Below are 26,067 nucleotides of genomic sequence, written 5' to 3' on the forward strand. Positions count from 1 at the left end.
GCACAAATTTACATAGAAGGGGAAACTGAACATCTTACTGAAAAGAATTTAGACCTGTAAATACCACCCCTCACACCTTGCTCCTGAGAATATGTCAGCTGGCTACGTAACAGAAACCCAGATCTTTAAGCTTTATAGCAGTCAAGCCACGGGGATTCTGAGCTCAGGATACTCAGGAATTCCGACAGTAGGGGTGCTACACCAAAGAAAGTGTTGTTATATCAAAGTGCATGGACTAAAAAAAATAAAATAAAATAAATAAAAATAAATGGAGTTCCCATCGTGGCTCAGTGGTTAACTGAACCCGACTAGGAACCATGAGGTTTCGGGTTCGATTCCTGGTCTTTCTCAGTGGGTTAAGGATCCAGCGTTGCCGTGAGCTGTGGTGTAGGTTGCAGATGTGGCTCGGATCCCGCATTGCTGTGGCTCTGGAGTAGGCCGGTGGCTACAGGTCCGGTTAGACCCCTAGCCTGGGAACCTCCATATGCCATGGAAGCGGCCCAAGAAATAGCAAAAAGACAAAAAAAAAAAAAAAAAAAATGTGCATAGACTGAACACTGAGAGATGTAAGTCCCCTCCTCATCTTTAATGAGTCAGACTTAAACCTCACCCACTTACCCACCTACCCACAACCATTAAGCAGTCATTTCAAAACAAATTAATCTGGAAGAAAGAAGCAAAGCAGGGAAGTGGGGAACCTTGTAAATAAGAAGGAAGTTTCAATCAGTGAAATAAGAATAAAAGCAAATAAAGATTATGCTGACAGCAAAATGGATTCTCTGTGAAGTTAAAATTATGATAGAAAGAGCAAAAAAAAAAAGGCATTATAAATGTAGAAGATGTCCCAGATATTAAAGAAGACATGAGAGAAAAGAAGCTGGAAAATAGGAAAATTTAAAAATATAGTAATTTAGGAGTTCCCACTGTGGTACAGTGGGTTAAGGATTCAGTGTTGCCACAACTGTGGCATAGGTTGCAACTATGGCTTGGATTCGACCCCTGGCCTGGGAACTTCAACATGCCTTGGGCATGGCCAAAATAATAATAATAATAACCCAAAGTTCTGCCTTGGAATTTCAACTTCCACAAATAGTGATTCCAGAAAGACAGCAAGTAAAATAAAGGAGAAGGTAATGAAAAGATGGGAGAACAGATGGAAAGCACAAGTTTCCAAATTAGAATTTATGATGGAGGACTTGGGTACTAATTAGTAATATAGGAACAGAAAAACTAATCAAATAAAGAAAAAAGGTGGTTATTAACACCATAGAAAATAAAAATTGTTTGGCTTGGCAAGCATATAGACCCTTTGCCTTTTAAAACTATTTGAATAATATAGATAAAATAAATATCTATCCTCAAACATTATATAATAAGACTATTTTTCCCTTAGAATTTGAAAATAAAGTTAGTCTCCAAGGTCAAGTGAATCATTGAACAAATAGGTCTTATTATTAAAATCAACATATAAGGATATAGATTTTTAGGTGCAAAAATAATTTAAGCCCGATAATAATAATCTATATAAGGATATAGATTTTTAGGTGCAAAAATAATTTAAGCCCAATATCAAAATTATTCTGTCAACAGGATAGCTTCTAAAGATAGGTAACTGTTACAAAGTTATAAACTAGTTTAACCCACTTTTTTTCTATTTTTATGCTCATGCAATTATACTTTATATAGAAACAATTATGTGCCCACACGCGAATTTGGTTAAAAGATCAAAGGGAAAGGCACATTATGCAACATAAGGGTAATTCTTTTTTTTTCTTTTCCAAAAGATTTGCAAGTTTTTACCAGTCTATTTTGCCAATCTCTTTTCTCACTGAATATTCCATTATTAATACACTGGCATTTTTCCTTTGTGTAGTATGTTATTGATATGAAAATATTAATATGGAAATTGTTTATAAAGATTAGAAAATATACATATTAAAAGGCATTTAACCCAGAATTTCCTTAACTCACAATTCTTTTACTGTTTTATGTAATTCATGCCCTACTAAACCATAAGGTCAGAAGTGAAAACAACTTCCTTAAGGTTTTTGACATCTAATGTAATGGTGTGACACTTTCTCCCTTTTTTTTCCACAAAAGAAACAATAATATCAACAAGGAAGAGTAGCTTTTCAAAATAAAAATCATACATTTTAGTCACAGAAAGATAAAATGGTAGTATAATTAATTAACTAGACTTTCTGGGCTTTAGTTTTTTCATCGACACTTCAGGAAGGTTGATTAAATGATATTTAAGGTCTTCTCAATGTTAAATTTCAGTTAATTCTAAAATTAACACTATAGGAGTTCCCGGGTGGCTCAGTGGTTAACAAATCTGACTAGGAACCATGAGGTTTCAGGTTCGATCCCTGGCCTTACTCAGTGCATTAAGGATCCGGTATTGCTGTGAGCTGTGATGTAGGTCGCAGATGCAGCTCGGATCCTGTGTTGCAGTGGCTCTGGTGTAGGCCAACGGCTACAGCTCTGATCCGACCCCTAGCCTGGGAACCTCCATATGCCGCAGGAGCAGCCCAAGAAATGGCAAAAAGACAAAAAAAATAACAATAATAATTAAATAAGTTAATTAATTAAATTAAATAAAATTTACACTATACATAGCAATAACCTTAACATACAGGTTAGTCTTTATGGTCTGCATGTCAATTATCTATTTTATGGAAATTCCTGCTGATTTTTTTTTTTAGTGATATATTTTTAGTACCTGTAAGCTAACTTAAAAGTTATTCTAGTTAAGTCATTATTAATTTGATAAACAGTAACCCAAATGTGAATGCCATGTATTTTACAGTAAAAGTAAACATTCAGTATTACTTGATACTTTAAATAACTAACAATATTTTTCTCTTGTCAAGCATCCATGGATTTTAATACAATTCCATTTAACTAATTTATTGAGCATCTATCTTTTTGAAACACATACATACACAAGTGGTAGGTGCTTGAGTGGGAAGTTATACACAGTAGGAAAGTATAAAGAAGAGCAAAATAATCTAATTAGACATGGCATGTGGATTCATGATGTAAGCTAGGCTTCAAGTGTAGACTCAACTGCATCTGATATTCCCTGGGAAAGAAATACATCCCCAGCCAATGCATATTATAATCCAAGGCATGAAGATAGAAAAGTCCAAGGTTTATCTGAGGGTTGAAAAGTATATTCACATCCCCTGGGACATTTGTGTTTGTGTGTGTGTGTGTGTGTGTGTAGGTCAAAGACAATTTTAAGACTGGCCAGGAGAGTTGGGGTCAAATTGTGGAGACAGATTAGTTTATGGATGCTAAATTAAGGGCTTACTTTTTTGTAATCTTCAACAGGAAACTATCAAAGGGAGAAAGAGTAAGAAGAGAAAGAGGGAAATCAGGTATAGAAGTTGGCAAGTTTTAGGTAACATGAGAGGAAGTTACAAGAATTCACCCCTTTTGAGTGAGATGAGGATTAAATGGGTAGGTGTTAGAAGCAACGAAGCCTTCTGGATTAACTTGTGACTGGAAAAAGTCAATGACCAGAGAAACACTGATGGCCAGCTGAGGTTTTTAGCAGGATTATAATCCATAGTTTTATATTTTCATTTCGTGAACTCTCTGCCAGCTCAGTATATGAGCAAATAAATTTGATATCTGAAGCTAAGTGAGAAAGAATGATTGGCATCATGGATTGTGGGGTCAGTCTATTTAAAAAATGAGAGGCCCCAAAGCAGCAGGCCAATTCAGGAAGAAGTAAAATTTCGTTTTTTTGGCTGTAACCATGGCATGTGGAAATTCTGGGACCAGGGACCAAACCTGAGCCTCAGCAGTGACAACACCAGATCCTTAACCCACTGGGCCACCAAGGAACTCCCAGGGGACAAGAATTCTTAACTTACTTTTATTTAACTTAACATTCATATGAACTAATAAATGTAAAGGAATCTATTGAGTAATTATTTATTCATTTAATTCTCATAGAAAACATACAAGATAGACATTAATATGATCTCAGTTTTACAGGTGGGGAAGCTGAGACCCGAAGAAGTTTTAAATATGTGCCCAGGTCACTCAGACAGTAAGTGTTAAAGTTGAGATTCATTCAATTAGTGAAATGAAGAGTCCAGGTTCTTGAGCAGTATGTCCAAGCTATATTTAAAGTAAAAGTAGGAAAATGAGGGGTTAAATGAACATAAGCTGTGGTCAAAGTAAAATACTAGAGTTTCAATTTTTAGAATAAGAGCAGTCTTTGGAAATACATGGCTTGGGGTATTTCAATCAAACTGGGTGGCTGAAGTAAGATGGAGGCTGGGTCACAGAACTTGAGGAGTGCAAGGAGATTCGAAGAGGGATGTATTGAATGGCTGTCCATGAAGTACTGCAGTGGTGGGTTTAAAGGGCCAATCAGCCCTGTATGACTCTCTCATCCATGCACCAGGATGGCTGGTAACTAACATCAAAAAGGAGAGATAAAGATGGAATTTCTCAGACTTCTTGTCTTGGCTCAGCAGAAACGAATCTGACTAGCATCCATGAGGATGCAGGTTCAATCCCTGGCCTCACTCAGAGGGTTAAGGATCAGGCATTGCAGTGAGCCATAGTGTAGGTCTCAGAGGCGGCTCAGATCTGGCATTGCTGTGGCTGTGGTGTAGGCCAGTGGCTACAGTTCCAATTCGACCCCTAGCCTGTGAACCTCTGCATGCTGCAGGTGCAGCCCTAAAAAATAAAAATACAAAAATAAAGTTGGAATTTTTCCACAACCTCAGCACGCGCAAACACATACACACAAACTCACACACACACTTTCGAAGGGTCCATGGGAACAGGTGAATAAATTCCTTCTACCTGATAAGGCCTCAGGACTGGCAAAGACCATAGGGCAGCATTAGGATTGAGTTAAAAGATTAAGTAAGCAAGTTGAAGAAATGCCATGTAATCAGTGGAGAGTTCAAGAGCTTTTGTTTGTTAGTTTCCTTTCAATGAAAAAAAAATGCTTTATTCTAAATATTTTGTATGTTCCTGGCAGAAAAGACAAATGTGGAGACTGGAAGTAGCAGAAAGCACTGAACAGATTCATGAAACTATTATTTTTATTTTTTGGAGAAAAAATATTCCTTTTATAAACATTGAAAACAATGACATTATTTTATCTAATAACCTAGGTAAAAGAGCCTATCAAATACTGTCACCATCAGTTCCAAGAAACAACTGTCATATCAGATTGATTGTGGGATTGGATGTGTGTGTTTTCATTGCATAAAACATTGCTTCTCAAAATTTGGTTCCTGGAGCAGGAGCAACACCTGGAATGCAAATTCTAAGGCCCCATTCTAGGTTTGCTGCATTGCATTTACTGGAATTGGGGCCAGTCAGCTGTATGTCCATAAGCCCCTCAGGTGATTCTCATCTGTGATAAAGTTCAAGAACCTCTGGCCTAAGCCAATATGTCTGTACTCCTTTCTGCTTAGCCACTTGGAAACTGAGATTCAAAAAAAGCACTCATTTGCAAAAATTCATTATCTTATGTGCTTGAGCACATCTATTTCAATGTTAATTTCAATATTTTCTTATTGTCTTTCCTCTAGCATATATTGCATGTAGAAGGTCTTAACTGTTTTTGAAATGTGTATGTTAAATTTAACTATCCCTTAAATTTCTTTAAAGTCTTTATTTTTTGGTATTTTTAGGGCTGCACCCCAAGCATGTGGAGGTTCCCAGGCTAGGGGTCAAATGAGAGCTACAGCTGCCAGCCTATGCCACAGTCACAGCAACTCGAGCCACATCTGCGATCTACAGCACAGCTCATGGCAATGACAGACCCTAACCCACTGAGCAAGGTCAGGGATTGAACCTATGTCCTCATGGATAGTAGTCAAATTCATTTCTGCTGAGCTGTGACAGGAACTCCCTTTTTTTTTTTTTTTTTTTTTTTTTCGTTAAAGTCTTATTGAAAAATATTTCAGAATCTATAACAGTAAAATAATACATGAGTCTTAGGTATTTGTAAAAGTTCAATCATAGAAGAGAAAAATGTGTAAGCACATGGCCAAGGAAGTGGGTGAAAGAAATGGATTCTGATTTAATGGACATAGGAAAGAGCCAGTATTGTTATTTAAGAAGCAAACAAACAAATGCAAGTTCCAAATGGTTAAGGACCAGGTTAAGGTCCTCCAAACTTGAGGACAGGAGAGAAGAGAACTACAGCAGAGCTGGAACTTTACTGTGCTTCTGAAATGGAAATTCATTTACTTTGAAGTCTGGTGAAAATCACAGCAGTAACGCCAGGCCCTAAGAATCTCATAGCTACTCATAGGTAGCTATGAGGAGGTTCTGAAGAAATGGTTAAGAAAAAGGAAAGTGCAGATGAACCTCGTATAAGCTTGAAAAAAGAGCTGGAAAACTTAGAGAACAAAGGGAAAGGGGACTGATAACACTGACGGAAGTTAAGTGGCAGGTCAAGTTCGACTTGATTCATTAAATAGTTTTGAATCATTTGTGGGTTAACATCCTGCCCTGCAACTGTGGACAGACTGTTGATTCACAGATTCAAACACAGAACTAAAAGCGTGCCACTAAGGAATTCTACCTTAAGAAAAAAATGCTTCGGGTTGACCTAAAAATAATTAAACTGGAACACAAAGACTGTTTTTGGGAGAAGTGATGGTGCCTTTTTTTATCCTCAGACCTGGAAAAGGGTATTCATCTTTGTAATTTTTAAATCATTCTAAACATGGTCTGGATAACACCTGAAAAAACTTTTTCTCTGGCTGTTGCTTCAATAGAAATTCACTAAACATTAATATGTATTTTGGAATGGGAGAGATTTCTGTAGGTTCTTGGGAATACAAATAAATCTTGGAATGCATATATTCAACACTTGGAACTCATGAATATGTATTTAAAGAATGTTGTTAATATGGTTTATTCATAACCTAAGCAGGTGTGACTCTGAAATAATCATAGTAAATACTTTATTAGTAAATAGAAATATTATCAACAAGTTATTATTAAATTTAACCTAACATACCCTACCTAATCATAATTCTGAGATACTACAATGTTCTATATTTACTTTAGCAATATAAAATTTAAGATTCATTATCTTTACTATCATTTCAGTAGCAAGAATTTTTCATTCATTTTAATGATATACAAAATAATCAAGTTAATCATATTACTGAAAGCACCATAAGCTCTATATTTATCAAGGGCTCTGGAGACAGAATAGATTATTAAATGAACTGGCTTAAAGATTTGGAACATAGATAAGCAATGAGATCCTGCTGTATAGCACAGGGAACTATATCCAGTCATTTGTGATGGAACATGATGGAGGATAATGTGAGAAAAAGAATATATATAATATATAACTGGGTCAAAATTGACAGATCACTGTCAATCAACTGTAATGGAAAAATAAATATCATTTAAAAAAAAAAGATTTGAACAAATATTTTCCTGCCTGGCAATGAGTATAATTTTCCACCAGAGGGAGCCCAGTCACTGTATTTTATTAAAGAGAGCACTTACTCTCAACTAGATAAAAATTTTCTCTCTGAAATGCCTGCTACATGACAGAAGAAACAAAGCTATTGTTTAATTATTTATGATATTCAGAGTCAACTCCAATAAACTAAACTCTTCTGTTTGGCATTTAAGAAATAATATGTCTCTGGCAAAGAAAGTTAGTGGTTGCAGGGAAACTATCCAAGAGGAAAAGGCTCAGGCTTGAGTGTGTCCAGTGAACCTTCTTTCTGACTAATGGGAAGACTTCTTCACATTCTAGAAATAATTTTTTTTTCCAAATTTGTCATTTGTTGTCCAAAATAACTCAAAAGATCCTCAGTACTGTTGTTACCAAACTGGGCAACATTTTTTTAAAGTCATGTGATAAATATACTCAAGAAATACTTAGTGATAAATGGAATTTGACCAATAATAACTTAAAAATGGATAGATTCTTAATATTTTTCCCATTCTCAATTGAAGAATTTTTAATATTATTAATAACAAAGGTCACTTTATTTAATAAGAATTTAGAAAACCACAGTAGGGACAACTTTAAGGTTGTCAATGTCCAGGCCCTTCCCCCACCTCATCTGTGATAAAAAACATAAATGAAGAAACACATACACTCCAGTTTATCCTCAGGTCTTCCTCTTTCAAGGAGAGACAGGTAGCAGACAATGTCCTTCAGATGGATCACTTCGGGGGAACACGAATTTGCTGGAGAAGTACGTGGAGGGGTGATGGCCCCTTTATTCATTCTCAGACCTGGAAAACAATATCTGTCTTTATATTCTTAAAAACATTCAGTGCTCTCTAACAAACAAACAAAAAAACAATGGCAAAGAAAATAGATAATGCCTAGACCATGGAGAAGCTGTGTATTTCTTAGGCATAAAATCGTCACATTCTCTGGTTTTTAGTATAACAGAGACAGACATCCTATCACTCTTTTAAGCAATGGAGAGAGTTCTCTGGGATTTGGAGACATGGGGGCTGCAAAACCGACTCACTGGAGGGTGTGTGGGTCAGAATTCAAGGTCCCAGGGTGAGTGGTGGACATCTTTCAAAGCATGAAGAAATGCTTTCCTATATTACTTCTCTCTACTTGAGGCAGTGACAGCTTAAATCAGCTGGGAAGACTAAACATCATTCCTTCACAGAAAACTGAAGACATTTGCGTCTGTCACACTGTGATTTATAAGTTGATAACTAGGAATCATTCATACACAAAACATGTATTTATGTCACACATTTGCCAGTACCATGAGTTAGACATCCTTTATGCCATCAAGGAATGTGCCCATGTATAAGCAAGAAAGAAAAATCTAGATAAACATGAGGTTTAATTAGAGAGGTAAGAACATACAACGGCAGTTTGGTTCTAATATGGCCCTTACTTGAATTCCGACACCCATTCACTGTACCTGTTCTAAGGCAAGAGGAGAGAACTTGAAGGTCTGTTCAAAACATGTGATGACTGCAGATTATCTAGCCAATGATATTAAATTGAAACTCTTTCATAGTAAATAGTTCCATCTTACAGAGAAGCCTCTGAAAGCAGACCATTTTCATCTGATGAGGCCTCGAGGTAAATCCCAATTATCCTTTGAGGTCTATTTGGCCATATAAAAGGTACTGGGCTGAGATGGATAATGGGATGAGTGGCTACTTGATTCCTAATCAACCAGGAGTTAGTGGAATGGAGGGAATAATCTTCGCCAAATACAGTTCAATGAGCTTGTTATTCAGCTCTCATTCATCACCTCTACCTCACTACATCTCTTGCTCTAGTCTATTTCCTTCCATGTTCAACTTTGGTTAAACCCCTGTTGGATCCTTCAGCCATCTCAAGATATCCAGGCATATAATTTAATGTATTATGAGAAGTCCTAAATTATGTAGTTCAGTAGTCACAATGTTACCATATATATATGTATCTGCTTTTTAGGGCTGCACTTGCAGCATATGGAAGTTCTCTGTGAGTCGGAGCTGCAGCTGCTGGCCTACACCACAGACAAAACAACGTGGGATCTGAGCCATGTTGGCGACTTTACACCATAGCTCATGGCCATGCCAGATCCTTAACCCAATGAGCGAGGCCAGGCATCAAACCTGCATCCTCATGGATACTAGTCAAGCTTGTTACTCCCATGTGGTAAGCCACAACAGGAACTTCTCACAATGTTACTACTAATAAAATGTACCATTTATTGAGTGTATATAATATGTGGCAGTAACTATGCTGAGCACTTGAACATATACCATCTTACTTAATTCTCTCATTAACCCTGTGAGGGGATTGTATTATTCCCATTTTATAGATGAGAAACAGGATTGGTGAGATTAAATGCCCAGAGTTTCATAACTAACAAATTTAGCCTCTTTATTCTACACAAATAGCATATAGATAATTTTTGTTCAAGGCCAACATTAAGGAAGAGAAAAAGAATTTACACCTTAGTGCGTCACAAATACACACACACACACACACACACACACACAATGTTTCATAACTACCCCAGTGTTTTCTTTTTTAGGTTAACCTATTGTCTTCTATTCTATTTCATTCTTAAAATTCTGTCCAAGACTCCCTACAATGAATTCATTACCCACTAGGGGCTGCAAGCCACAGTTTGAAAAAACATTGATTTACATCTTCCCTTCATTTCTCTACAAAAATGTCTTACTTATTTCAAATACATCTCTATGCTTCATAATAGTTAAGTTACTGAAAAAGACATCAATTTACATATAATGTGTATATATAACATACATATAATACATACTTATTATAAGTTGATTTCCCTCCTTAACAGCAGTGTCACTGTATATCTGATGCAAAAAAAATAGTCATTTTTATAAAGCAAAGGCAGAGAATTGAAGACAATTCTCAGCTTCAAAAAAAAAAAAGAACAAAATCTGACCAATTCTAACTAACCAACTAAAGCCTAGCCAGCTGCAGGGATAAGCAGTTCCAACTTATGATACAAGACACTTTGGCACTCACTCTTCACACGACCATACCTTCCAGACTCGGTGAACACAGCACTTGAATTATGGTTGGATAAACTATGACCTAACTCATCCTGCCTGATGAGCTAATCCTCATTCTCTGCTCCCCCTCATGGTCCTAACATGACTTAATCAGCTCGATTTAACTCTTTTATACAAAAACTCAGCACAAAACAGGAAAGAATAAAAAGCACGTGTCATCACATTCATTTGGAAGCATGTCAAAGATAGTATATATTTCCACCTATATATTTTCATTATGCTCATTTGTATTTGTAAGACTAAGGTGTAGGGGTATTTCATTATCAGTTTTTGTAAGACCGAACATAAACAATTGGAAATCTCACAAGTGGAGAATGTAGGTACCATATATTTTTATGTTTGCCTTTCCTATATATAATGTATATACTGAACATTAAGACGTAATTTAACACTACTTTTGAAGAATAAACATGCTACTGTACAAAAATTATTTTTGTTAGACAAAAAAATGAGTTGACTATTTCCCAGTTTCTATTCATGACATGTTACAAAATTGTATCTTGCATCTAACTCTTTCATAGTTTTACATGTAAAAGAATGTAAAGTTTATTTAAAGAAGAAATTATGGGCATATATGACCACATGCAATGAAGAACTAATCAAATTTTCCTCAAGTGTAACTTCAGCCAAATTTGAGAGGTAAGATTTATACTTTTTGCAATGGTTTACAGGGTGCATTGAATTAAAAAAAATAAAATGGCAAAGACCTTTTTCACAACTACTTTATAACAAGAAAAATTACAGAGCAGGTCTTTACTAAATCTTGAGGTGCTAAACTGAAAACGTTCACAGATTTGTTCCTGCTCCTACCCCTTCCCCTAGATCAGCCTAATTTCTCTTATGCAGGGAAAATTTTTCTTTATGTTTCCATTTAACATTTTGAAAGCAGACCCCAGGGCCTCAATCTATCTTCATAGGGGTTATTTTCACAACTTATGCTATCCTTGAGAATTTTTTTTTCCTGTCTCTAAATTTGGCTGCAAGTCTTTCCCACTCCTTATCTCTCTCCAGAAAAGTCCCCTGCCCTGAAGAAAAGGCCTTTTCCTTTAAGTAGCCTGTCCTAACAGTTATACAGAACATAGTAAGCAGTGCAAATGGCAAACAGGAAGTAGCAAGCCTAATTTCCTGACTGCAGCCCCTGATGATGAGATGGGAAGGGGAACTCTTCACTCCTCAGAAGAAGTGGCCCAAAAGCCTACTTCCCCTTCACAAAGGCCATTTTAACCCATGCAATCATCTGTGAAACTCCTTAGACTTTGAACTATATGTGAAGCTGAGTAACATGCAAGACATTTCTTTTGCCTCAAGTGGTCAATATTTAGTGACTGACACCCAATTTGCAGGTTCTTTGACTTACCTAATGTTATGCTTCTTTAAATAGTTCCCCATGAAAGTGAAGCAAGTGTACATACATCCACACATTCTATTTACGTCCACACACGCATATGTGCCTATACACATATGATATACATTACAAGGTACAATGAAGTACAAAATGAAGTGTGAATAGGCATTGCAACTAGAGTCTATTAGTTTTATTAAGAATAGTTATCTTACACTTTGATAGACTTTTTTTCTGTTTGAGGATTATTATATGCATGTTTATATGTAAATGTGTATGTGCATATGTATGTGCATGCATATATACACACACATCCATATATATACACATCCATATATTCTTCTCGTCAAGGTTTTAACTACAAAAATAAGCAGCCTTTGCCAAATTGAATATTACCTATTTCCATATCCTTCAAGCACGTGATTTTCACTGTATTCCAATACAGACCCTCCATTTCTTGCAACAATACTCTAAAAAGTTCTTTTCTAATAAATACTTTTAATTCTAGTCTCAAGGTTTAATTATTAGCAACTCGGTTTTGGGTACATGTTCAATTATCTCCTCTGCTCCAGTGTGTTTTATTTTTAAACACTTACATTCCAGATAATAAAAACGGCGGCATTATCTCCATTGTTTCCCTTAATCCATTAAAATGAAATATTCAAAACATGAACTAAAATTCTAGACTTAAAAGGCAATGACACCACACCCTCTGGCCATTTGTTGTTTCCACTTTTTACACTGGTTCAATATGCAGAAATTCATCAGGTATATGAAGATCAATCACATATCATACTTGCAATAGTCACATAAGTAGTCATGATGAGTAACAATCAAAAGTAACAACAGTTATTTAATATTATTACACATTTCATGATTTTTAGATTTAACCTTCTAACTATGCTTGTCCAAAGACATTATGATAGTTTTTTAAATTTTTTATGCTTACACAAAGTTGGCAGGACTAGAGACTGGGATCAGCAAAATCCCTCTGAGAATATCATGTAGGAGTTCCCGTTGTGGCTCAGCAGTTAAGGAATCTGACTAGGAACAATGAGGTTGCAGGTTTGATCCCTGGCCTCGCTCAGTGGGTTAAGGATCTGGCATTGCCGTGATCTGTGGTGTAAGTCATAGACGTGGCTCAGATCCTGTGTTGCTGTGGCTCTGGGCTAGGTGGGCGGCTACAGCACCGATTGGACCCCTACCCTGGGAACTTACATATTCCATGGGTGTGGCCCTAGAAAAGACAAAAAAAGAAAAAAAAAAAGGAACATCATGTAGGTTTCAACTTTTTGGACATTGCCAAAAAACCCAAAGAAGCAATGATTAGGAACAGGGCTTGAGGAGTTTGGGGGTGATGTTCTAGAAGCAGACTGACCACTGCAAAGGAGCAACCATAATAACACATCTGGTTGTGTACCAATAACACCTTCACATCCTGAGCTTATTTGACCCTGCAGGTCTATCTGAGAGAGAGATGGGTGAAAAGTCAGACAGTTAAACTGCTGATGGTCACGTCATAGTCCCAGGAGTCAAGAGTTGAAGACAGGTCATCTAACTCTGAAGTTTGGGCTCAATGCAAAAGAAGTCAAAACAAGACCTGCTCTCTCAATCCTGTCCAAGAATATTCTGCAATGATAGAAATGTTCTATATTTGTATTTTTCAGTATAGTAGTATTAACCACATATGGCTGTTGAGTATGTGAAATATGGCTGGTGTCACTGAAGAACGGAATTTTGATTTTAATTAATATTGTTAACTGATTCAAATTTAGGATGGTAGGTACCACTGGGATGGTAGTGACCATAATGCAGGTGACACACACTCTATTGGTAGGGAATTGAAAATTGGTTGAATTACTCTCAGTTCCTTTAATGTGCTTAGGCACGGGAATTCAACCACCACCTCTGAGGCATGACATACAAAAACAAGTCATGCTACCAAAATTTCTGTATGTGTCATGTTTGTCACATTAAAAAGAAATCACAATAACACTTCTTAAATTTTACTGGATGTATGCCATCTTATGGAAAAACAAAACAAAACAGAACAAAAAACCAGCATTGATTTTGACCTTCATCCTGTATTTGCAAACTGAAACACAGGAAAATAACCTGTTTAAAGAATAACACTAAGAGGAGGCATTCCTAATGTACCAAACACATTATGTTTTTGAGTCCACAATACCCTGTAAGACAGAAGCACTTATCATTTCCATTTTACATTCAAGAAAACATGGGCAAAGATAAGTGCTGCATCCACAACTCCAAGGGCAGTCTGCCGTAGATTTCATGCTTTCAGTGTAATTTTGTGTGGCTGTGGAGAGAAAAATATATCAGAGTACTCTGCCTCCTACCTCTCAATAAATGACCTTGTATTATGACTCTGGTTTTCAAGACTCTTGAGAGAACATGCGTTGATTATTTCGTAAACCTTTGGAAGGAAATTAAAAACCCTAGCCCTGGCTGAGAGCTCTACATGTTCATCTTCCACTCAGATCAGTCCTCGGGCCATCCATTTAACACATGTATACTCTTGCTTGCACATATAAACATACACACAAATATAGATACTTTTTTTCTTTTTCAGCTATATTTGTGGCACATGGAAATTCCCAGGCCAGAGATAGAATCTGAGCCACAGCTGTAACCTATGCTAGATCCTTAACCCACCCTGCACCACAGCAGGAACTTCCCACAAATCTATATTTATCAAATCTTTAGCTGCATTTTCTTATAAGGAAATGGATTATGACTAAGTTTTCTTTTTGCTTAACTGTGTTTTCTAATAAGTATATATTAGCATATGCTTTATAAACATAAACTTAAATAAATATTAAGGACTTTTAGTGTTAACTATGTGGTCAGGTTTTAGGCACTGAAGATGAAAGGAGTAAACAAAGCAATGAGAAATCCCATTTGTATAGGGCTTTTATTTTAGCAGACCAGAGCAAATGCTCAGTACCAAGGTGTATTTTACAGCTTGCTACTAAGTATTTTTATAGCATATCACAAATTAAATAATTTTATAATTGATTTGAGATTCTCCAAAGTGCTAAATATATTACCCTTATAAAGATCTTAGAAAGTGTAAATAAATGTGAACACACTGCAAAATAAACTTAAGATAGTGCTATTATTTAATATGTAATCATTAAGATGCAGTTGAATATACAAGGCCCCTTTATCTTGGGCAAATAAATTTCATAGTTAAAATGAAAAGTTTGAAGACCAAAATTTCATTTTAAATATTCCCACAGAGTAATAAAGAAAGCTATATACTCAAGCCTAATGTACTCAAAACCATTTAATAATTAAAGAGGAGTTACGGGGGAAATTTTACTGGCAGTAATCTTATCATGAATGGGGACTTAAAGTTGTGGGGTTTTCTCTGGTTTCAGAGAATAATTTTCAGAGTCTTTAGAGTTTCAGTATAAACTGAAGACTATATTTTATTGGAGTAAAATAATTTGTAGATTACTGCTACTACTAAGAATAATAATTAGAATGATGAATTTGGTGCTAAAGAGGCATAAAACATGTAATAGCTGATACAAAAAAATACTAATTGGCCAATAGATAAAAAATTTTATCTGTATTTCTAGAGCATTTGTATGTAGGGATACAAGCTGCACAGACTATAATCATTACTATCTAAAAAGCACATCAAATTAATAAATGCACAAATACATTTTAAATGGCCTACTGTGTGCCAAGAATCTCCCCACTGCATAGTTACATAAGCCTGTTTAGTTTGTGTTTTGGGGGGACCATAATTCAAAAAGATACATGCACCCCTATGTTCATAGCAGCACTATTCACAATAGCCAAGAAATGGAAACAACCTAAATGTCCATCAACAGATGACTGGATTAAGAAGATGTGGTACATATACATATTCGGTTGAATACAACTCAGTCATTAAAACAAACAAACAAAAAACAACAACAACAAAAAAACGGGAGTTCCTGTCATGGCTCAGTGATTAACGAATCCGACTAGGAACCATGATGTTGCAGGTTCGATCCTTGGCCTTGCTTAGTGGGTTAAGGATCCGGCGATGCCGTGAGCTGTGGTGTAGGTCGCCGATGTGGCTTGGATCCCACGTTGCTGTGGCTGGGGCTTTGTAGGCCAGCAGCTACAGCTCTGATTAGACCCCTAGCCTGGGAACCTCCATATGCCACAGGAGCAGTCCCAGAAAAGGCAAAAAGACAAAACAAAACAAAACGAAACAAAACAAAATAACGCCACTTGCAGCAACATGGATGCAAGTAGAGATTCTCATACTAAGTGAAGTTAGAAAGAGAAAGACAAATACCATATGATATCACTTATATGTGGACACTTATAAGATATCACCAAAAATATGGCGCAAATGAACCTATCTACAGAAAAGAAATAGATTCACGGACACAGAGAACAGACTTGCAGTTGCGAAAGGGGAAAGGGGAAGGGAATTAGATGGATGGGGAGTTTGGGGTTAATAGATGCCAACTATTACATTTAGAATGGATAAGCAAGAGATCCTACTGCATAGCACAAGATACTATTCCCAGTCTCTTGAGTTAGACCATGATGGAAAATAATATAAGAAAAGGAATGGACATATAAATGCATGACTGGGTCACTTGGCTGTACAGCAGAAACTGTCACAACATTGCAAATCAACTATACTTTAATAAAAAAAAAATTAAATAAAGAAGATGCTATGGTGCAAAAAAAGGGAAAAAAAGAAAAGGGAGTTCCCTTCGTGGCTCAGAGGAAACAAATCTGACTAGCTTCCATGAGGATGCACATTAGTTCCCTGGCCTCAGTCTGTGGGTTAAGGATCTGGTGTTGCTGTGAGCTGTGGTGATGTTTCAGACATGGCTCAGGTCTGACGTTGCTATGGCTGTGGTGTAGGCCAGTGGCTCTAGGTCCATTTAAACCCCTGGGAACCTTATATGCATCAGGGGCAGCCCTAAAAAGAAAAAAAAAAAAGAAAAGAAAAGAGTCTGGGTGCATGGGGCAAGGAGACATAAAAGAAGGACTCTAGGCAGACTCTGTAAGCTACACGGCATGTGCTTAATGCCATGGAACTCAGATTTAATCATCCTAACTGCACCACCCAGGCAGGCCCTGGGGTCTCACTTAGGGTCCTTTAGGAGGAAGTGTCCCCAGGGGGCAGGGGAAGGCAGAGTGATTAGGACTCTCAGTACTTAGACCTCTCCTGCACCATCCCACAGCAAAGCAACTCTGCTTTAATTAGCTTTAACTATCAAGGATTTAAGTTTAATTGGAAAATGAAAGTTTAAGAAAAGACCTTCCACTTCACAAGATGCTAGTGAAAGCCTGAATTTGGGAGCCCAGGAATCATATAATCAGGCTTCTATGTTAGAAAGAACATTTTGCAGATGGGTAGTCAAGGCCTGGCTGGGAGTCATGTTCATTGAGAGTCTATGACACAAACAATGATGAATCAAACTGACACTGGCAGAATGTCAGAGCAGAAGTTATAAGGCGTAATAGAGAGCATTTTGTGATTAAACATGCATGAGGCAGTGAAGGGTAGGAAGAGTTCGAGACTGTAGGGTTGGGAAATTGATAAACATTTGGATTCCATTCACCAAGAGAGAAGAGAGGAATGCAGGAGGCTTTGGGTAGCATATAATTACTTGACTTTCAGAACATTTAGTTTGATTCCTCATGGATAACATTGAGATGAAGTGTTCCATCTGGAATACAGTTAATAACGTATTCTCTGTGAGCTGAAGAAACAATTTTGGGTTGTGTGGGAAATAATTGAAGCATTTTATGCTAGACAGTGCCTATTTTTTTTTTTTTTGTATGATGTGAAAAAAATGTCATCCGTTGAGAATGAGGAGAAAGACATGAATAAACTAAAGAAAGTTTTGAAAAGCTGAATGTAATTGATCTAGGAGACAGTATTAAGACTGAATACCTTTCAAAACAGATTTTTTAAAAAAGCTGAAGAGGTGTAAAGGCCATGTTAACTGGGTGTTAGGGATTTGTAGTGGCAACAATCTGCATATTTATGGGATTTCTCCCTGGTATGCTGAGCATTCAAATTGTTGGAACTGAAGAATGGAATCATAATATTGATCCATGGTTGAGGGTTTGTAAGCCACATATGGGGGAGCAGGAGGTGGGGGCAAGGATTCCAAGCGATGGAATCATTCTGTAAAGATAACAGATAAGGTGATGGATTCAGTAAGATCACAACTTGGTCATTAGAGTAGCCAAGAGGTGAAGGATTACTGACTTGGGGTTTACAAGCTGTAAAGATGGTACAATGTGGATATACTCAAAAAATTAAAAGTCCAACATGGAAACAGTGGAATTAACCATCTTCTATTAATATAAGTGGTAAGAGGCACTTCACTGCAACAAAATCTGCCAAAAAATATATCATCCACTACATGAAATACTATATGGGTCATTAGGTTTTACAAGTTCAACAAAATGCAACTGCATACAAACATAAACTTTATATCTATTTATACCTATTTTAAAATATTTTCTTCTATAAAAACTAAATGTTTTACTCTTTTTTTGTTGTTGTTGTTATTGCTTTGGGGTTTTATTTTGCCATACCACAGTATATGGAAGTTCCTGGGCCAGAGACTGAATCCAAACTGCAGCTTTGACCTTCATCACAGCTGAGGCAATGTCAGGTCCTTTAACTCACTGCACCAGTCTGAGGTTGAACCCTCACCTCCTGAACCACTGCAGTCAGATTCTTAACCCACTACACCACAGCAGGAACTCTCCGCTATTTATGTGATTATTGTTCATTAAAAATATTTTTTTCCTTTAAAAGTGTTTATTTTTATTAAGAAGCTATTATTGTTCAGTATTGTGGTAATAAAATATTGTGAACTCTGAGAAGATAAAGATTATAGCATTCCTTTATTCAAAAATAATTTGTGGAGTTCCCGTCGTGGCTCAGTGGTTAACGAATCCGACTAGGAACCATGAGGTTGCGGGTTTGATCCCTGGCCTTGCTCAGTGGGTTAAGGATCTGGCGTTGCCTGGAGCTGTGGTGTAGGTCGCAGACGCGGCTCGGATCCCACGTTGCTGTGGCTCTAGCGTAGGCCGGCGGCTACAGCTCTAATTCGACCCCTAGCCTGGGAAACTCCATATGCCGTGGGAGCAGCCCAAGAAAATGGCAAAAAGACAAATAATAATAATAATAATAATAATTTGTGATTTTTCAAACACAAATACATCTTGTGTAGGTAACTTAGATGACTACAAAGCAAGTCTCTAGGAATGAAAATAATATATATTTTTCAGTTTCTGAATCAAGGCTATCCCAGGCCTTGAAAATTTTATTATTGTCCAGTGTTTCTTATTCCCAAGGGGGGAAAAAAAAAATCAAAGGTACTTCTGAAAAGTAAATAGGATGAGAAATAGTACTACAAAGGACACGATGCATTTATGTTTTAAAATGTGGAGCCCAAGCTTTGAGAAAGCATCACAGTTTTTTATTGCTGCATGAGGGTTACAAAGCCTTGTAATTCCTTAAAGTGAGTCTATACAGGATATGTGATTGTGCCAAATGAAGTACAAGTCGTTATTCCCTTTTTTTTTTTCATTTTGAAATCCGACTTGATTTCTACTCCTTGTAAACTGTATGTAGTACTTATTATACGCTATTTGAAGAAAAGAGGACATGAGATTTGAATTTCTTGCGGAACTACCAAAGTAATTAGATTTGTTCTCTTTCCTCCAAGTCTGACACAATTATTCAGAGAAATAGCATATTACAAAAAGGTTCTTCTTTCTCAAACTCCAAGGACAGTTTTGCTTCATGTATATTTAAATAAGGGATAACTCTGCTATTTCTAATGAATGTGCAAAGCCTTTACAGAATGAAATGAAGAACACAAAAGTTTTCATTTCTAGATCCAAGTAAGAACCTGCCCCATTTTAAATGTTCAGCCTATAACACTGGTAAGCTTTGAAACCACACTTTAGAACAAACTAAATGGAACTCATTCAGAGAAGAACAGCAAATGAGGGGCGTCCTCTCAATTCATGGTACAAGAGGAATCATTATTTTTTGGCCATGCCCGTAGCAAACAGAAATTCCTGGGACAGGGCTCAAACCCAAGCCACAGGAGTAACCTGAGGCACACAATGACAACACTGGATCCTTAACCCACTGAGCCAATAGGGAACACCTAAGGGGAATTATTTAAGGAATTAAAATGTTTTATGGGTAAAGATTATAAGCACGTTAATTATTCCATATGTTGAAGGGATCAAAATTCAGCATATGGAAGGTGTACATCTGTTTTAAAAAGCTTGAGCCAACATGTGATTTCTTGAGCAAAAATATATTACTTCATTAATAGACAGGAAAGCAGCACAACATGAGGCTTAACAGTGTGGACACTTCATCAAATTGCTCAGGTTTTGTTTATGACTCAATCACCTATTTCTTAATTGTATTTTTTGAACTTTTTATTTATTAGTGTGTTGGTTAGTAAAATTCTGCTCATCTCTTTGCCTGCACTTTGATCTTCTACTTTGTAATGCTAGGGGTGGAGGTCTCTAGACCAGTGGCTCCCATGGGATACTTAAGATGTATAAGGTCAAAATGGTTATCAGTGATGCTTCTGAGATATCATTTGCTTTTATCACTCTCATTCTCTCACAAGTGTACAGTGGAGTTTTCAAGAGGCTGCATGACACATGATAATGTCAACACAGAAGCAAATATAGTTATTCAGCTGCCTCATATAAAGTTGGATATTAAGCATTTGTAACAATGTAAAACTATGACCATCTAGTATTTTTCATTTTTGAAAACATAATTTTTCATAAAGATCTTATTTTTGTCAACATTTGACAGGTCGATTATTGTCATTTCTAGAATGCTTCAGAGTTAACATGGTAAACAGAAATAAATATCATCCACATAAACAAAAGCATTTTGAGGTCCTCAGTAATTTTTAAGAGCCTAAAAGAGCCCTGAGTTCAGAGAGCCTGAGAAACACTGCTGAGGACTATGTTCCTCCATTGCCAGGTGGACCTGTTGGACTCCCAGGGGCCCTAGAGCCATGAGAAGGAAGGACAGAGAAGGAACTAGCTTCTGCTAGTCCATCTGCCCTTCCTGTTGCAGTTCCCCAGCCTTTCACCCTCGTAGCACCTGGTCCCAGGAACAATGGGTTCTAGTCTCCAGCTACTGCCACACCAGGAAGGCAGAGAGTGAGCTCTGGCTCTACAATCCTGCATGGACCTTGGTGATGCTACTAGAGGTCTCAGCTCCAAGGCTACAGGCTCCTCCTTGTGCTCCTGAGCTACCAGAGCCAGTCAGTAAGGAGCCCCTCCAAAGGAGTCCAGTGGCGAGGTCAACCAGACAACATCCCCCACCTCAAACTCAGCCTCTCAGATCTAGGAGGGCCCCCCTCCAAGATTCTGGTTTTGACCACTCCAACCTGAGAGAGAGAAATGCTTCCTGTGGTTCTACCTCCGCATACCTCAGTGTGCATCTTTGCCTTCTCAACCATCTAACACTGTCCAACCAGTTTCCCATTTCACATTCCCTACAGTAATACTGCGACATTTTTATTTTCCTGACTGCATGGAGGGGGATACAATTTGCCACAGGATACATCAGACATCTCTGAAAAGCTACACCTAATGAGAGAACCAGCCATCTCTATGGTGACAAAAACTGAATTAAACAACTAAGCAAAAAATAAAACTTTGTTTTGAGCTAAGTCTAAAAAATGTGAACTATAATGATAATTTGCACAAGTGATATTAAATATTATGTTTTTAGACATAACTGCCTTGTGACTACATATATATATTCCAGCCATTTAAAAGAGCACTTTTCTATACTTGATGGAAGTTATGTGTTAAAATTATTACCTTAACAGAGACTTCTAAGACATGAAATGACAAGTGATGAATAATGAGAAAATATATTTTCTCTAATGTTTAGTTACTTTAAAACTGGAGACACCTTAAATACTTTGCATATTCTTAGTATGAAAATATAAATCCTGCAACAAAGGTAATTTTTAAGCAAATCGTTTTTCCTTATAGAGAACTTGACACTGATTTTTTTCCATTTAAGGTTTTTAAAGAGTATACATTTTGAAATTAAATAATTAAACTTACCACCGGAGAGGAGAGCAGGCTTGCTTTTTACCATTGGACTAGAATGAGGAAACTTGTTGCTAAAGGACATGAATAGGTGTGTTGTGAAGTCATCGGGAAGCTCGGCTTCTAGGAATGTCTTCATAAATAGCTTGAAACCTTCAAAATCTATTGTCTGAAAAAAATTTAAACATATATTTTAAGACTTAGGAATTTTAAAATGCTATGTTCAAAATCACTAGCAGTAAAAATGATCTCAAACATTCTCATATCATAGTCTACAAAGGGAAGATAACTGCATAAGAAGGGAAGCAGGCAGTCTTAGTTACATTATCTGTAGCAATGGAGCAGGAAAAGCAGTTTTCCAGTCTGTTTCCACAGTATTTGTGTGGCCTTAAAAATTTTACTCTTTGAAACTTAATTTCCTCCTCTGTAAGTCAGGTATCATATTCCCAATCCCACAGAGTCGTCGTGATGATTCAATGATTGTGTGATTGTTGTGATGATCAGATGATTATGTGAAGGTGTCAACACAGCATGAATACTCAGAAAGAAAGGCATGTCTCTGGTGTCCTTTCTTTGTTTCTAATGGTGAATATTGTCTTTGGCAACTGGAGAAAGTGGTTAACATGGAAAGTTTTCCCTAACACCAAGACGAGTGGATATAAAATTCTGAAGTGAAATTCTAAATCTCCTTCTGCAGATTTTCAAATCAACCTATTTCAAGATCCTTGCTGACTCTCACTCATGGCAGGACTGTAAAAGAATCAACATGTACGTGTAGAGAACTATTGCTACATTGAGTCTCCATGTTCACTTGGGGAAATGGTGATGGAAGCCACCTCCTATCCTCATGTTAATGAATGGATGTCACAGGAGCTCCTAGGAGAGCTTGCTTTCTCCAAGCAGATGAGAGCAGTGGGTGGGGCTCTGACTCCTGCCTAGGGAATCGAAGACAAGGGTGCAGGTGCTTCAAACTAAGGCAAATAAATGGTATTTTTCTGGGCTTAGCCAACCCTCCTTGTGATGGCACAGACAGTGATGCATAAACGTTTTCTGGGAAACAGAGGTAGACCTTATGGAAGAGAAGGCCCCTGAAGTTACATTGGATCCCATCCAGTTGGCCATCGGAAGGGACCAGGAGACCTTCAGAGAAGACGCTGGAATAAAGCCACCACTGCCCAGATCGAGAGAGGGCAAGGGCTATAGGCCGCATAGGAAGACCCTAAAGGGCATTTTTTTTCTTACCCAGTTTAATGTAACTGAGATGAAAATAAAAATAAGGCAACAATACAACTTGGCATAAAAATGCTCCTAATTTTTTTTTTCAAACCCCTGGCCCATGAGAATAAGATTAATTCCATAAACTGCTATTTTGGATACAAAAAGTCTATTTTTCCTACATCAAAATATTGGGATAAGGTGGTAGGGAATGTCCAATTTTATTATTATTTTGAATAAACCTAAAATGGAATAAGATATACAGAGGTATCATCATAGCAAGTGAATTTTTGCTGATTCAATCACATGCCAATTAACTATAAGTACTGGGTATGCTTTTTCCCTAATATAATCTCAAGCCAATAACAAACAAAACTAAAAACTTCACTTTATTTATTAATGGTTCCAAGTCTCTATCTACAACATAACCTGCCTTTTTTTTTTTTTTTTTTTTGCTTTTTAGGGCCTCACTCACAGCATTTGGAGGTTCCCAGGCTGGGGGTCAAATCAGAGCTACAGCTGCCAGCTTACACCACAGCCACAGCAAGGCAGGATCCAAGCCACATCTGCGATCTACACCACAGTTCACGGCAATGACATTCAAAGCCAGGGATCCAAACTGCAACCTCATGATTACTAGTAGAATTCATTTCCACTGTGCCACAATGGGAATTCCAACCTGACCTTTTTTAAGCTTAATCTTGCTTTGCTTATTCATTCTTGGAAGGGCACTTCAGGTATGTATACTGGTGGCAATAAAAAGACTTCATTCCTGTCCATATTTAATGCATCACCACGCCCAGGGAATATTGTAAACTCTACTAGTAAACTGAAACATAAACTAAAAAAAATCGTAATAATATGAAAATATAAAGAATAGCATCGATTACCAGAAGAACTCTGAAAAAGTAACTTGCTACAATGAATGAAGCCAAGGTTTCAAAATATGCAGATGAGGCTACAGCTTGACTAGTACCCAAATAAGTATTCTTGAGCAGGGGCACCTATTCTAACAGAATGATCTATGGAAAGAGAAGTCATCCAGCCTCAATTGAGGGTGGAAGTCATCCACCCTCAGTGCTGGATGAGTGACCAACATGAGCAGTAATCTTCACTATGTATGAAGGCCCAGGGGGAAACAGAAATTAATTTTATTTTCAAAGTTACAGGAAATGTGTGTGGTAAATATATCCACTTGTGATTAGAGTCAAAGTTACCTACAGTTGGTCTTTTTTCCATAATCTAAGCCTCTTAGAGTCAGCATTGCATTTGGAAATATAACCTCATTGAGGCATGGTTTTGAAATCAGTTTCCTGGATCAACTCACAGATCCAACACTTTCCAGCTGTGTGACAATGGGCAATTTATTAAGCTCTCTGTGCCTCAAATTCTTTATCTATAGCCAAGAATAAGAGTACTGATCTCTTGGTTTGTTAGGAAGAACTCCAAACAATATTTGAAGAATGAGCCTTAAAACAACAGTAACTTAAATGTTTACATTTGCATTTAACACATTGCTATGTAGTTTATTGGTTTTTGGGTGGGTGTTTGTTTACTTGTTTTTCTTTCTTTTTCTTTTCTTTTTTTTTTTTTTGAGAAAACTGGTAATAAAATGTGAACAGAAGACTAGGAATGCTGAAAATTTTTCTCTGGGTCTTCCTTTACAATGAAACTGTATTTTAAACAAAAATTATTTCAAGTCAAGAGTTTAACATAGTTACACAGGAAAACACCAACCAACCACTGACAACAAAAAAAATTTTAGAACAAAACAATTTTGTTTCATATTCCAGTATTTCCACCAGCCACCTGAGTGATTTGGGACAAGAAATGTATCTGCTCTTTTAGGGAAAAACCTGCCACATCCCAAGTGTGTTCTCTTTGTAGAGCCTTACATAACCATACAGAACCTCCTGGAAATTGGTGCTCAGTATTTAATGAAGACCAGAAAAACAGCCAATCAAAAGGAAAATGTGAACTTAATAGACGACACCCCTCTTAATAAGGAATACAGTTCTCCTTGGTCCTTCTTTTTTCAATTCTTGGGAAAACTTTCTGAACTTTCTCCAGTGTTGTGGCTCTCCCCTGCTCAGCAAGCAAAAAAACAACTTAGTTTTATTATCTAACACTCTACACCTTAATTTCCTCTACATAAGTTCAATCACTCAGCATTATTGCCTAAATGTAAAAATAAATTGATGTAAAGCACTTAACATACCCTTGGGCACATAGGCTGTAAAATAAATAAAATGGTAAAAAGGAAAAAAGAATAAATAAAAGAAAGGACAGGTTTGAGGTTAGATTTTTTCTTATCTTAATCTGCCCTCCTCTTCATTGGTCCATAAAATTAGAAAATTCACTGTATTTTTCCAAATCAAACCCACAGGTTTTTTGGTTGTTTGTCTGTTGTTGTTGTTGCTATTGTTTTGTATCTCAGATATTTTGCTGCAATTGTTCTGTGTCCAGACAACATTGGCAAATGACTGCTTTCAGATAGCAAAACTTGAAAAATACATAATCTTACTTAAAAAAATAAAAGCCTATTACAGACATAAGAATGGAATAAAAATTTCCTTAGTTCTATGAGATGATGTCATCCTATTTATTACTGAAATTTTACTGGTGATGTAAGCTTCTTCCTCAGACTTCTTTAGAGTATTGGTGGGAGCAAACTTCCTTTCTCTTAACATTTCCTGTGATTCCACACAGCTTACAATGTTGCAAAACCTAAACTTCTTTAAAGCCAAAAAGCAACTGCTTCATTCAGTGTTTTGGATTCATTGAAAAATTGACAATGTCTTTACTGGTTAACCCATTTCTTTCTTATTAGTAAAAGATTG

General features: G+C 36.9%; 1 protein-coding gene across 13 annotated transcripts in view; it reads right to left on the reverse strand.

Annotated features, from left to right (window-relative positions):
• Positions 1–26,067, reverse strand: part of DGKB (diacylglycerol kinase beta) — a 657,175-nt gene that overhangs the window by 532,470 nt on the left and 98,638 nt on the right. For all 13 annotated transcript variants that reach the window (XR_014815900.1, XR_014815899.1, XM_084977158.1 and 10 more), the window contains 2 exons: positions 22,028–22,181; positions 8,119–8,259 (listed from right to left, as the gene is read on the reverse strand). Coding sequence is in view for 11 of the 13 variants with exons in the window: in XM_084977158.1 (XP_084833284.1) it covers positions 8,119–8,259; positions 22,028–22,181 (295 nt within the window). In the remaining 2 variants the exon portion in view is untranslated. The remainder of the gene's footprint in view (positions 1–8,118; positions 8,260–22,027; positions 22,182–26,067) is intronic.

Source organism: Sus scrofa, chromosome 9, assembly GCF_054392235.1.
Source record: "Sus scrofa isolate SSC_HxYL_T2T_F1_AM1 chromosome 9, Sscrofa_HxYL_maternal_Yorkshire_Landrace_v2.0, whole genome shotgun sequence".
Taxonomy (NCBI): Eukaryota; Metazoa; Chordata; class Mammalia; order Artiodactyla; family Suidae; genus Sus; species Sus scrofa.